Source organism: Terrapene carolina, unplaced genomic scaffold (assembly GCF_002925995.2).
Source record: "Terrapene carolina triunguis isolate 2854851 unplaced genomic scaffold, T_m_triunguis-2.0 Scaffold174, whole genome shotgun sequence".
NCBI lineage: Eukaryota > Metazoa > Chordata > Testudines > Emydidae > Terrapene > Terrapene triunguis.
Genome location: NW_020664525.1, coordinates 661,847 through 675,589, shown reverse-complemented (window position 1 = coordinate 675,589; position 13,743 = coordinate 661,847). Strand labels below are relative to the sequence as shown.

The following is a 13,743-nucleotide window of genomic DNA, read 5'->3' as shown; positions in this document are numbered from 1 at the left end:
CTGTATATGAAAGGAGTAAATCATTTCCTGTCAACATCAGAATTGGCAGTGGTGCGCTCCTGGACAATCTCGGATGAGGCTTGGGAGTGAATTGAGCCAGCAGCTCTCACATTAAAGTCTTCAACAAGATTTAAATACAAGATCACTTCCACTTTTTTTCCAATCAATACAGTACTTACCTTTTCATAGTTTTCTTCCCCCTCCCCTCTCCCCCCGATTTGTTGATTTGGGCACTTACATAAGAACAGCCATAATGGGTCAGACCAAAGGTCCATCTAGCTCAGTATCCTGTCTTCTGACAGTGGCCAATGCCAGGTGCCCCAGAGGGAATGAACAGAACAGGTAATCATCAAGTGATCCATTCCCTGTCGCTCATTCCAAGCTTCTGGCAAACAGAGGTTAGGGACACCATCCTTGACCACCCTGGCTAAGAGCCATTGATGGACCTATCCTCCATGAAAAAAGCAACAGAGAGTCCTGTGGCACCTTTAAGACTAACAGATGTATTGAGAAGCTGGGTACCCAGAAGCCTCCTGCTACAAGACAAGCCCAAGAAAGAAACCAACAGAACTCCACTGGCCATCACCTACAGTCCTCAGCTTAAACCTCTCCAACGCATCATCAGTGATCTACAACCCATCCTGGACAATGATCCCTCTCTTTCACAGACCTTGAGAGGCAGGCCAGTCCTCGCCCACAGACAACCTGCCAACCTTAAGCATATTCTCACCAGCAACCACACACCGCACCATAACAACTCTAACTCAGGAACCAATCCATGCAACAAACCTCGATGCCAACTCTGCCCACATATCTACACCAACAACATCATCACAGGACCTAACCAGATCAGCTACAACATCACCGGTTCATTCACCTGCACATCCACCAATGTTATATATGCCATCATGTGCCAGCAATGCCGCTCTGCTATGTACATTGGCCAAACTGGACAGTCACTACGTAAAAGGATAAATGGACACAAGTCAGATATCAGGAATGGCAATATACAAAAACCTGTAGGAGAACACTTCAGCCTCCCTGGCCACACAATAGCAGATGTAAAGGTAGCCATCTTACAGCAAAAAAACTTCAGGACCAGACTCCAAAGAGAAACTGCTGAGCTTCAGTTCATTTGCAAATTTGACACCATCAGATCAGGATTAAACAAAGACTGTGAATGGCTAGCCAACTACAGAAGCAGTTTCTCCTCCCTTGGTGTTCACACTTCAACTGCTAGCAGAGGACCTCACCCTCCCTGATTGAACTAACCTCGTTATCTCCAGACTGATTCTTGCCAGCATATTTATACCTGCCCCTGGAAATTTCCATTCCATGCATCCGACGAAGTGGGCATTCACCCACGAAAGCTTATGCTCCAATACATCTGTTAGTCTTAAAGGTGCCACAGGACTCTCTGTTGCTTTTTACAGATCTAGACTAACACGGCTACCCCTCTGATACTATCCTCCATGAATTTATCTAGTTCTTTTTTGAACCCTGTTATAGTCTTCATGTAACGATACAATGGGGGTGGCAAAACTATTAGATCTTAGCGGCTCTGTGTTTTGATGGGTTAAAATCTAAGAGGTATAGGCCAACACCACACCCCAATCTGACCCACTGATATTTATCCTTGCCCTTTATTTATGCTCCTTCAGCTAATGACGCTTGGGTGGGCACTATAATACATTATTCAAGGACAGCCTGTAAGCAGTGCTCACTTCTCCAGCGGCTCTTCTGCCCTCTGGAGATTGATTGAAAAAGAAAACGAATACTCCTCTGACCACATGGCTGTTGCTGCTGCTAAGTGAGCTCTATCAGGAACACGTATATATAGAAATCCATTCTTGGCTTTGGGTAAGGCCTCCTAACAGTTCTCCCTGCATTTATTCGGTCAGCGAGCACAGATATGAATTGCTTTAACAAGCTTTTCCGACAAATTGGCTCTTGTCTCTGGTATTCTCCCAGCTTTTTGTAAAGTGCCATTCATAAGAGATGAGAGAGAAGAGAGCTTCAGTTAATTGACAGGCTTTTTCCTATACATCAGCAGCATGGCTTTTGCCCTGCAGCATTGATTGAAACTCTTATTTAGTTTAGGAAAAAGTTACTTGTAGAATGTGCAGATCCCCTGCACTGTTTGTGGGGTTGGTTGCCCAAATCATCAGGGTTGCAAATGGCGCTTAGCTTCCACACCAGACAGATGATGATCTGACCATAGAAACTCCTGCTGAGCTGATCTATAATTGATCTTGTACTTCTAGACCCAATGGGAGGACTTAATTAGAGCCAATTTGTGGCTGCTCCAGCAGAGTTGTGCTGCTGGTAAAGAGCACTGGGGGCTGCTTACTCCCTGTGCAGTAGGCAGCCATAATGCTCTCACTCCAGCTCCAGTGCAAGGAGTGGGGAAAGGTGGCCAAGGACTCACTCTTGTGTGGGGTGGACTCCCATTGCCGTCAGAGGGATTCGGTATGGGCATAGCGGACTGCTCATAGGGAGCAGCTTGCAAAATCAGGGCTTAAGTCACCTGGCAGCCCTGACTGAGGCAGAAGGCCTGGTTAGGTTGCAGGTCCCGGTCAAGCACCCCCCATTGGCCACTCACTAGACTGCCGTGAGGGAAACCAGCTGCTGGGTCCCCCGGTGTGTTAAGCCTCTGGAGCCTGAATGGAGCCCAACCGCTGGTCCAGTCCTGGGGTCCCTAGGCACCCACTTGGGGTGCAGATCCTCTGTCTAGCACCCCCTCCTCAGGGCTGGAACCTGCTGTCCAGCTGCCTAACCCCTGGGCTCAGTGCTGACCCTTTAGACTCCCCTGTAGCTTAAACACACCCTTTCCCAGAACTCCCCCGCAAGGTGTGAGCTTTTGGGTCCCTGTTGAACTCTCTCAGAAGGCGCATGGTAGCTGTGAGGTATATAACCCGTACAGACACCTTGCCAGTCTCACCATTGCTCTTCTTCTACTTTCCATAAAGCACGAGGGAGTGGGGCTCATCTAGAACATAACACAAATCCTAACCGCAGTTGCCCCTCGAGAATGCTTAGAATCATAGAATATCAGGGTTGGAAGAGACCTCAGGAGGTCATCTAGTCCAACCCCCTGCTCAAAGCAGGACCAATCCCCAGACAGCTTTTTACCCCAGATCCCTAAATGGCCCTCTCAAGGATTAAACTCACAACCCTGGATTTAGCAGGCCAATGCTCAAACCACTGAGCTATCCCTCCCCCCCCATTTGGATTCAGGGGACCATCTGGATTCAGGTAAGCAGGCAGGGTCCCCAGCCTCATAAGGCATCTACATTCTGGCCCCCTCTATTTTTATAACCTTCCAGTCTTCTCTGTCAGGTGACACCCTCAGGTGACCAGAGACTCCTCCGAGGTGACTTTGTTACCAAGGTGACCTCCCTCCCGTAGGATGACACCGAATGATTACATTGTGAGGTTCCCCAAATTGTCACACAGCATCACTCGCATGTTTGATGTTTGCCTGAAGCTGGAAAATTCACACTTCATTTAAAACCTCCCCAAAGCTGAATGCTTCGAAACCTCAAATATTGTGTCCATTCGGAGGTTGGAGTGGAAATGTGAGTCAATTCCTCTTTTTAATACAAACCCAGTTAGCTTGTCCCGTGCCTTGACCAGGCAATAAAATACATTAATGTTCTATTTACATTATCGCTGCTAATTTTCTGTATGCAGAGAAATGAATTCCGTGAGCTCTGGTGAACAGAATCACCGTCAGGCTTTTTAACATTTCAAAAGAGTAGAGGCAAATTAAGTTAGTCTAATGCCTTTTTGTATTTCTCAGGCTCAAAATATGAGGACAATGAAACGCTTGCATGGGAAGCAGTCATGAAAGAAAATTACCTCGTCAAAATCAATTCCAAAGCAAACGATTCATCAGAGGAGTATGTCTGTTTTGTCTCTCTGCTCGACTCTTAGACGAAACTGCACTTCTGCAAACTTTTTATTTTTAATAAGAAAAAGAAAACCTTTTTTTACATTTAGAAAGTCTGCTTATACACTAATATATTAATAAAATCAGCCTAAAACAGTTCATCCATTCTGCTTCAAGTAAAATATTGGAGATTTTATAATCCATTAGCATAGTGCAGGTTGGTTGCCTAGGTTGTTAAATTTTCATTACAATTTTGCAAATTTGACAATATGTGCTGAATAGATTTATTTATGTACAATTACATACTAAAAATGTCTTCCATTAGCTTGCTAGGGTGAACTTGGGCAAATCACCTCTCTGTGCCTCAATGTTCCCATCTGTCAGGTGGGGATAATCATAGAATCATAGAAAATTAGGGTTGGAAGAGACCTCAAAGCAGGACCAACCCCAACTAAATCATCCCAGCCAGGGCTTTGTCAAGCCGGGCCTTAAAAACCTCTAAGGATGGAGATTCCATCACCTCCCTAGGTAACCCATTCAGGTGCTTCACCACCCTCCTAGTGAAATAGTTTTTCCTAATATCCAACCTAGACCTCCCCCACTGCAACTTGAGAACATTGCTCCTTGTTTTGTCATTGGCCACCACTGAGAACAGCCGAGCTCCATCCTTTTTGGAATCCCCCTTCAAGTAGTTGAAGGCTGCTATCAAATCCCCCGTCACTCTTCTCTTCTGCAGACTAAATAAGCCCAGTTCCCTCAGCCTCACCTCATAAGTCATGTGCCTCAGCCCCCTAATAATTTTCGTTGCCCTCCGTTGGACTTTCTGCAATTTATCCACATCCTTTCTGTAGTGGGGGGACCAAAACTGGATACAGTACTCCAGATGTGGTCTCACCAGTGCCGAATAGAGGGAAATAATCACTTCCCTCGATCTGCTGGAAATGCTCCTACTAATGCAGCCCAATATGCTGTTAGTCTTCTTGGCAACCAGGGCACACTGTTGACTCATATCCAGCTTCTCGTTCACTGTAATCCCCAGGTCCTTTTCTGCAGAACTGCTGCTTAGCCAGTCGGTCCCCAGCCTGTAGCAGTGCATGGGATTCTTCCGTCCTAAGTGCAGGACTCTGCACTTGTCCTTGTTGAACCTCATCAGATTTCTTTTGGCCCAATCCTCCAATTTGTCTAGCTCACTCTGGACCCTATCCCTACCTTCCAGTGTATCTACCTCTCCCCCCAGCTTAGTGTCGTCCGCGAACTTGCTGAGGGTGCAATCCATCCCATCATCCAGATCATTAATGAAGATGTTGAACCAAACCAGTCCCATGACCGACCCCTGGGGCACTCCGCTTGATACCGGCTGCCAACTAGACATCGAGCTGTTGATCATTATCCATTGAGCCCGATGATCTAACCAGCTTTTTATCCACCTTATAGAATCCATACTTTTTTGACTTGCTGGCAAGAATACTGTGGAGACTGTATCAAAATCTTTGCCAAAGTCAAGGTATATCATGTCCACCGCTTTCCCCATATCCACAGAGCCAGTTATCTCATCATAGAAGGCAATCAGGTTGATCAGGCATGACTTGTCCTTGGTGAATCCATGTTGACTGTTCCTGATCACCTTCCTCTCCTCCAAGTGCTTCAAAATGTATTCCTTGAGGACCTGCTCCTTGATTTTTCCAGGGATTAAGGTGAGGCTGACCAGTCTGTAGTTCCCCGGATTCTCCTTCTTCCCTTTTTTAAAGATGGGCACTATATTTGCCTTTTTCCAGTTGTCTGGAACTTCCCCCAATTGCCATGAGTTTTCACAAATAACAGCCAGTGGCTCTGCAATCACATCAGCCAACTCCCTCAGCACCCTTGGATGCATTGCATCCGGCCCCATGGACTTGTGCATGTCCAGCTTTTCTAAATAGTCCTTAACCTGTTCTTTCACCACTGAGGGCTGCTCACCGCCTCCCCATATTGTGCTTCCCAGTGCATCAGTGTGGGAGCTGACCTTGTCTGTGAAGACCGAGACAAAGCATTGAGTACTTCAGCTTTTTCCATATAATCTATCACTAGGTTGCCTCCCCCATTCAGTAAGGGTCTCACACTTTCTTTGACCTTCTCCTTGTTGCTAAGTTACCTGGAGAAACCCATCTTGTTACCCTTCATATCCCTTGCTAGCTGCAACTCCAATTGTGCTTTGGCCTTCCTGATTACAACCCTGCATTCTCGAGCAATATTTTTATACTCCTCCCTAGTCATCTGTCCAAGTTTCCACTTCTTGTAAGCTTCCTTTTTGTGTTTAAGCTCACCGAAGATTTCTCTGTTAAGCCAAGCTGGTCACTGGCCATATTTGCTATTCTTTTTGCACATCAGGATGGTTTGTTCCTGCACCCTCAATAAGGCTCCTTTAAAATACAGCCAGCAATCCTGGACTCCTTTCCTCCTCATATTAGCCTCCCAAGGGATCCTGCCTATCAGTTCCCTGAGGGAGTCAATGTCTGCTGCCCAGGTTGACACCCACTTCTACTTCTCCTACCAATTCTTCCCTCTTTGTGAGCAGCAGGTCAAGAGGAACATGACCCCTAATTGGTTCCTCCAGCACTTGCACCAGGAAGTTGTCCCCAACACTCTCCAAAACTTGTCTGTGCACTGCTGTATTGCTCTCCCAGCTGATGTCAGGGTGATTGAAGTCCCCCATGAGAACCAGGGCCTGTGATCTGGAAACTTCTGTTAGTTGTCCGAAGAAAGCCTCGTCTACCTCATCCTCCTGTTCTTGTGGTCTATAGCAGACGCCCATCACGACATCACCCTTGTTGCTCTCACCTCTAAACTTAACCCAAAGACTCATGCTTTCCTCCTTTTTCAAAGTGCTTTGAGATTCATTGATTAAAAGTGCTATGTAAGAGCTAGCAATCATTTTTACATAGATTAATGGCGCATACCAGACATGTAACCGTGAGAAATAAGGTTATACATAGATTGCGGGGATTCCAAGCTGACCAGAAATCTTTACTAAGTACAAGTAGTAAATGGGGTCTCCAATTCTTTGTTGGGACTTGAAAGGTTAAATATGTCCTAAGGCTACAGGTAGCTTCACAAATTCTTTGTCAAATCCTGACACTTGGCTGATCAGCCTCAGAGTTCTTTCAGGAATCACCTCAGCATTTTTACAGCAACAACTAAGTCAGACAAACTGCCAAGAAAAAAAAAAAGCATACAGACCAGAATCAGAGAACAAAGTGATCAAAAGGCAGACGGGCAGATTTTTAAAGGTATTTAGGTACCTAACTCCCATGGAGACCACACATGCAACTTTATTGAACATGCTACTGAATATAAAAAGCAACCCTCCAATAGTATCTAGGTGTTCTCCATTTCCATTTTTGGCATTGAAAAGCTGGTAACTTTGGGTGGAGGGTTTCACTAGTGCTAGGGCATGCAGCTTTCCTGTTGTGGACATTCCATCCTTAAATGCATAATTAAGACTTGCCATATGCTGCTCAGCATTAAGTCACAAGCTAGATGTATTCAAATTGGGGTGGCCAAATTTTGAGCCAAAAAGGGTCAGGTAAGAAACTTGCCAAGAGCAAAACTGACAGTAATTTGTACAGAGTTACATTAGATGTGATCAAAGCCAGGTGCACACAACCATAATGACTTGTCTCATCCTGGAAAGATGAATGGGAACTATTTGAGTTCCCAGGCAATAACACCTGCAGTCAATATCAGCCTTGTCATTAACCTTCAACTATGTGCATTCAGAGTAGAAGAGCATTCTAGGATCCAAGAGCCATAGTTTTCCTTGATCCACATTTTGGGTGCTCCTATGTGACTAGGTGTCCTGCTTTAAATTAATTGTATGTAATGTTCTGCTGCACAGTTTGACACTGAATCAAGGAGTAGGTGCCAATCGCTAGTTTAATTTTTAGTCCCACAAGACTCATTTTAGTATTTGTCATCTCTTCACAGGATGGCACATCGATTTAGACAACTGGATATGAAGGTACTTTGTTTTTGATTGGTCTGGGAAATATGTGTCTGTGATATGACAGTGAGTGGCATATATAGAAACTGTACCCCTTTATTTATGCACTGTTTACACTTAACTGCAGTCAGATATAATTTTCTTAGGGCTGTACTTCTAAGGTACTGTCCTGTATTGGGGGCAGAGTAGAGGCACTGTGCCTTAAGCAGAAAACTTTGTGTGTGGCACAGATATCTGATAAGGTTACAACAGCCACATGAGGTCACTTAGATGCTCGGAAGCATCTTGTTGTGTTGAAGAATGAAGGAGCAGATATTTTCTAAGCTCTGCAAATGTGGAGAGAAGCCACGCTGTGCTGCTGCTTCTAAGAGCTTTATTAGGTAGGATTTAATTTCTAAATAGTGCCTTAAACGTGCTTCAATTTCAGGAACTGCCTCAGAGCAATGTACCTGTCAGACCCATTGCTTGATTACTAGAAAACCACTAGAGAGTTCTAAAGCAGAAGGGAATCTCAGTGTTGCATAGTAACTGAACAAGGTGTCGCCCCCATTGTAAATACACTTTGAAGGCAGAAACTTCATGCGGCAGTGTGCGCTGTCACCTGTCCAGTTAATTCCATCAAGCAAGATTCTGATCCCCCTCCAGCACCTTATCCATGAGTAGTCCCACTGATTTCCCAGGAAGTAAGTGATGTCTCAGTGAGGGTAAGGGTATTAGTTTGCTGTGTGTGCATCTGAGTGAAAGAAGCATTAGAGGAAACAAGTGTAAAAACATAACAGTCTTTACAGTAGACTGGTTTCCACAAAACTCCAATGACCAGATCTGTGATCCTGTCTCAGGAGCCAAGGCCGATTCAGAGTAATTTGGAGTCAGTTGGTTTCATGATGCCTGCTTGTTAAATGCGTGAAATATGTATGCATTAGGACTCACTACATTTATTACATTGATGAACATTGTAATGGTGGTTGTCCTTCCAAATGGACTGTACTGGGGCAATGTTTGAAGAGGCACTTCTATTGCTCACTAGGGCTATTTCGCTGTGACAAATAACTATAAGCACTGCATTGTTTACCCACACAGCTGAGTTTGTCTGGTAAATGCAAATAGCAGTTGGCTAATGCTCAGGCACTAACAGCTGGCATTCAGAGGGGAACCAAAGAAACAGGAGCTTAACTTGGAGGTGCCATGGGAGTTATTGTTACTGTTTTACAGCCATTCCCAGGCATTTTAAAGGACTTACTGCTTATTTGCCTCATACATCTCTCTGGCTGTTATCCAAGCTGCAAAAATGCCTTGGAATAAGCTAGGCTGACTTCGAACTAACATGAATCTTGATTTGTTTTTGTTTTTAGCTTAATGATCTGAAAGGCCTTCTGAAAGAGATTGCTAACAAAATAAAATAAAAGCAACTTGAAAGCAGAGGCGGCAAACCTCAGCAATGTAAGCTCACTTTATTGACTAACATACAAGAGAGGATTTAATCAGCATCTCCAGTGCTTAAATGCATCTGTCTAAGAGAGAGGAAGGGTTCCATTTGACAGTGGTTATTGATGCTTCTATTTATACCTTCAGCATTGAAAAGGGAACACTAGGCCCTGGGTTTCTGTCTCACTTGGTCATTCTGGATTAGATCCAAGGATATGCTAGCACCATCTTTAATTTCCAGATGGTAATTTTTTAAAAACTTATTAAACCCCAGCAGAATTGTCTTGTTTTGACCCCTTGTTTGCTGAAAAGCTCCAAGCTGTACCAGTTTATGTATTATTTATACTAGAAGCCCCAACTGAGATCAGGGGTCCCATTGTGGTAGGTGCTGTACAGACACAATGAAAGTGCTTGTCCTGATCAGCTGAGTCAGGGATCAGCAACCTTTGGCACGCGGCCTGCCAGGGTAAGCCCCCTGGCGGGCCGGGCCAGTTTGTTTACCTGCCGCGTCCGCAGGTTCGGCTGATCGCAGCTCCCACTGGCCGCGGTTCGCCCTCCAGGCCAATGAGGGCTGCAGGAAGTGGTGGCCAGCACATCCCTCAGACCGCGCCTCTTCCGGCAGCCCCCATTGGCCTGGAGCGGCGAACCACAGCCAGTGGGAGCTGTGATCTGCCGAACCTGTGAACGCGGCAGGTAAACAAACTGCCCGGCCTGCCAGGGGGCTTACCCTGGCAGGCCGCGTGCCAAAGGTTGCCGATCCCTGAAGCTAAATCAAAAAGACAGACCCAAGGGGATGAGAGAGCAAGGATTATTTTTTAATATGGAGATATACTTATCTCATAGAACTGGAAGGGACCTTGAAAGGTCATCGAGTCCAGCCCCCTGCCTTCACTAGCAGGACCAAGTACTGATTTTGCCCCAGATCCCTAAGTGGCCCCCTCAAGGATTGAACTCACAACCCTGGGTTTAGCAGGCCAAGCTATTATTCCCTGGGACTGTGGCATAGAATGTAATTTACCCAAAATGACATGGGAAGTTTATAGCAGAGCTAGGAACTGAACCAAGATTTCCCAAATCCTAAGCTAGTACGCTCACCAACAAGGCCATCCTTTCTCTCTCAGCAAATTGTCTACTTCCTTTGATAGGTTTCCTTATTCTTCTTCAGTTTGTGATTGTCAGGCGTTACTGAATGGTGTGAGGGATTCAGAGCCCTTGGGATAGCAAAAGGAATTTGAGATGCCTGACGAAAAGGCTAGAGTGATGTAGAACAACATCCAAACTAGCAATGACTGGCATCTTCCTTTGCAGAGAAAATGGAATAAGAAATGTGGCTGTCTGGAAGTGAGGACTATCTGGAATTACAATGTCAAACTAAACTTTAAAGCACGGGTGGGCAAACTATGGCCCGCGGACCACATCTGTCTCACCAGCTGATTTAATCCGCTTCAGACGAGGAGCGGGGTCGGGAGCCGCTTCACACGCGCGTGCTGTGGCTCCATGTGGCTCCCGGAAACAGCGGCATGTCTACCCTCTGGCTCCTATGCAGAGGCACGGCCAGGGGGCTCTGCGTGCTGCCCCCGCAGCTCCCATTGGCCAGGAACTGCAGCCAGTGGGAGCTGCAGGGGCGGCGCCTGCGGATGGGGCGGTGTGCAGAGCTGCCTGGCCGCACCTCTGCGTAGGAGCCAGAGGGGGGACATGCCGCTGCTTCCGGGAGCTGCTTGAGGTAAGCGCCGCCCAGAGCCTGCATCCCTGAGCCCCTCCCGTGGCCCAACCTCCTGCCCTGGCTCCAGCCCTGATCCCCCTCCTGCCCTCCGAATCGCTTGATACCAGCCCAGAACACCCTCCTGCACCCCAAACCCCTCATCCGCAGCTCAACCCCAGAGCCTGCACCTCCAGCGAAAGCCCTCACCCGCCCCATGCCCCAACCCCTGGCCCCAGCCCTGATCCCCCTCCCGCCTTCTGAACCCCTTGGTCCCAGCCTGGATCACCCTCCTACACCCCAAATCCCTCATCCCCAGCCCCACCCCAGAGCCCGGACCTCCAGCCTGAGACCTCACCCCGACACACACACCCCAACCCCCTGCCCCAGCCGTGATCCCCCTCCCGCCCTCTGAACCCCTCATTTCTGGTCCCATCCCAGAGCCCGCACCCCCAGCCAGAGTTCTCACCCCCTCCTACACCCCTACCCCCAATTTTGTGAGCATTCATGGCCTGCTATACAATTTCCATACCCAGATATGGCCCTTGGGCCTGAAAGTTTGCTCACCCCTGCTTTAAAGCCACAGGGCTTTCTTTCAGGGATTGAAGAGATTTGTTCCTTGTAGAGAATCATTTTCGCCAGTGCAAAATGAGCGTAAAACGCTGGCAACTCAGTTCTCCACTCGCTCATAGTGGGGGATATGATTTTATACCCACTTTGCAGAGGCAAATGATTATATAAGACGCAATGCCAGAGAGACCCATGGGGGTAAACTGCACGGTTCGAGGAAAGGGCTTAGGGTTTGGCTACACTTGCGAGTTACAGCACAATAAAGCAGCCCCGGGCGCACTAGCTCACTCCCCGTCCACACTGGCATGGCACGTAGAGCGCTCTGACTCCGTGGCTACAGCGCTGCTGGTACTCCACCTCGGCGAGAGGAATAACATTTGCTGTGCCTTGGCTACAACGCCCGGGCGTCAGTGTGAACGAGGTATTGCGTTACTGTGCTCTGATCGGCCTCCGGAAATGTCCCATAATCCCCTTAAATCAAGTGGCCACTCTTGTCATTGTTTTGATCTCCTGTAGGAATGCGGAAATGCCCTTTCAAAGCTCCGTTTCTGACAGCCGGCATGCAAGCCGTTACTGTGGAATGCTGTGTGTGTGAGAGAGTGAGGCGGGGGGGAGGAGGGATCTGTTGCTGTCTGAACTTACAAGACAGCATGCTGACATGCTCTCAGCCCCCCAAAACCCCACTCTCTCCCCCCCCACATACTCCCTGTCACACTCCACCCCACCCCTCCCATTTGAAAAGCATGTTGAAGTCACTTGCATGCTGGGATAGCTGCCCATAATGCACCACTTCAGTGCCACTGCAAGTGCTGCAAATGTGGCCACGCCAGTGCGCTGTCAGCTGTCAGTGTGGACAGACTACAGCGTTTTCCCTACTGCGCTCTACGAAGGCTGGTTTAACTCAAAGCGCTCTACATCTGCAAGTGTAGCCATGCTCTTCGTCTCTCTAGTCCTTAGAGGTAATAAATTCCAAGTTGTTCAACTTGTCAGTTAGCTCAAGTCAGGTAAAAGGTCTGAACTCTAGTTTGGTAGCTTGGGGACTACTCTGGTTCCTAAGTGATGAAGTATAATGGAAGTTGAGGATGCTGGGTCCATCTGAAGTATGGCTTACTGCTTGCTGGCAGGCAGTGAAATCTTCCTGGATGCTGTGAACGCTCTCTTGCATATGAGCTGTCCAGGTTCTGAAGCTGGGCTCTCCCAGAAAAATGACCCAATGTACTAACTAATCTAGATTTATGGGAAGGGCAGACAAGCGATTGCCTCCCAAGAAGCTGAAGCTGTATCTTTGTAGTACCTTGGCCAAGGAGTGTAACCAATCAGCATGGTAATGTTTACATCCACGCTGCACTCGTTTGGTGCAGGGGGAAATGATTGCATACAGTGCAGGGCACTGGAGAATCAGGCCCAGCACCTGCAGAAGATGCTGAATTGACAGCCCCAAAACTTCCCAACTGCCACTGCTCTTACTGAATCCGATAGAGCTGCCACTCTTCCTCATTTCTTAGCAGAGCAGCAAGCTCTTTTTATCCCTAGTAATTTGTTAGGATTAGACCCCTGGATTCCATGTTGACAGATACTGGAATGAAAACAAAAGGTGTCAACTGACGGCAGCGGGAGATTTATTCTAAAATTCTCTTTTTATTTTCTTTGCTCACGCAGGTACTGACTTGTTCACACTAATTTCTAGGAGACGTCTCAAAGCGAATCGTATCCTGCCACAAATGGCAGCACCTGGAAAGGCGTGAGGAGGATGCGTGGTGCTTTTAAAATGACATTTCTGCTTTTTGCGTCTCAGAGCTCTGGGCTCTTTTATTTCCATGGTCATCTTACATACTGATGATAAAAAATTATCCTCCTAGTTGAGCTCCAAATTCTAGAAGCTGATCTGTTGCTTTTCTTCTCAGTCTTTAGTTATTGGCTGTAAGCAGATAGCTCTCATCAGCTGCTCAGAGATCACTTTCCTAACTCCAACAATTCTGCTGCCAGCCCACTCTAGTTTGAGTCTCTGGAACAGATCTTCACCCAGGCGTCAACTAGACACTCAAGTGCAGATTGTCAGAGGTGTTTAGGCTCCTAGCTCAAAGAAAGTTAGGAGCCTAAATACTTTTGAGGATTTGGGCCTCATTGCTCCTTTTAGTGACCCACCAATGATCTCCTCCCCTGCCTTCCTTGCTGCTC

At 47.1% G+C, this 13,743-nt stretch overlaps 1 protein-coding gene across 1 annotated transcript in view; it reads left to right on the top strand.

The window, feature by feature from the left end:
• The window catches only part of LOC113406978 (transient receptor potential cation channel subfamily M member 8-like), a 78,957-nt gene extending 65,418 nt beyond the window's left edge, over positions 1-13,539 (top strand). The window contains exons 22-25 of the mRNA XM_026653977.1: positions 3,803-3,902; positions 7,856-7,889; positions 9,224-9,311; positions 13,225-13,539. Coding sequence (XP_026509762.1) covers positions 3,803-3,902; positions 7,856-7,889; positions 9,224-9,274 — 185 coding nt within the window. The 3' untranslated portion in view covers positions 9,275-9,311; positions 13,225-13,539. The remainder of the gene's footprint in view (positions 1-3,802; positions 3,903-7,855; positions 7,890-9,223; positions 9,312-13,224) is intronic.
• The last annotated feature ends 204 nt before the right edge of the window (positions 13,540-13,743 follow it).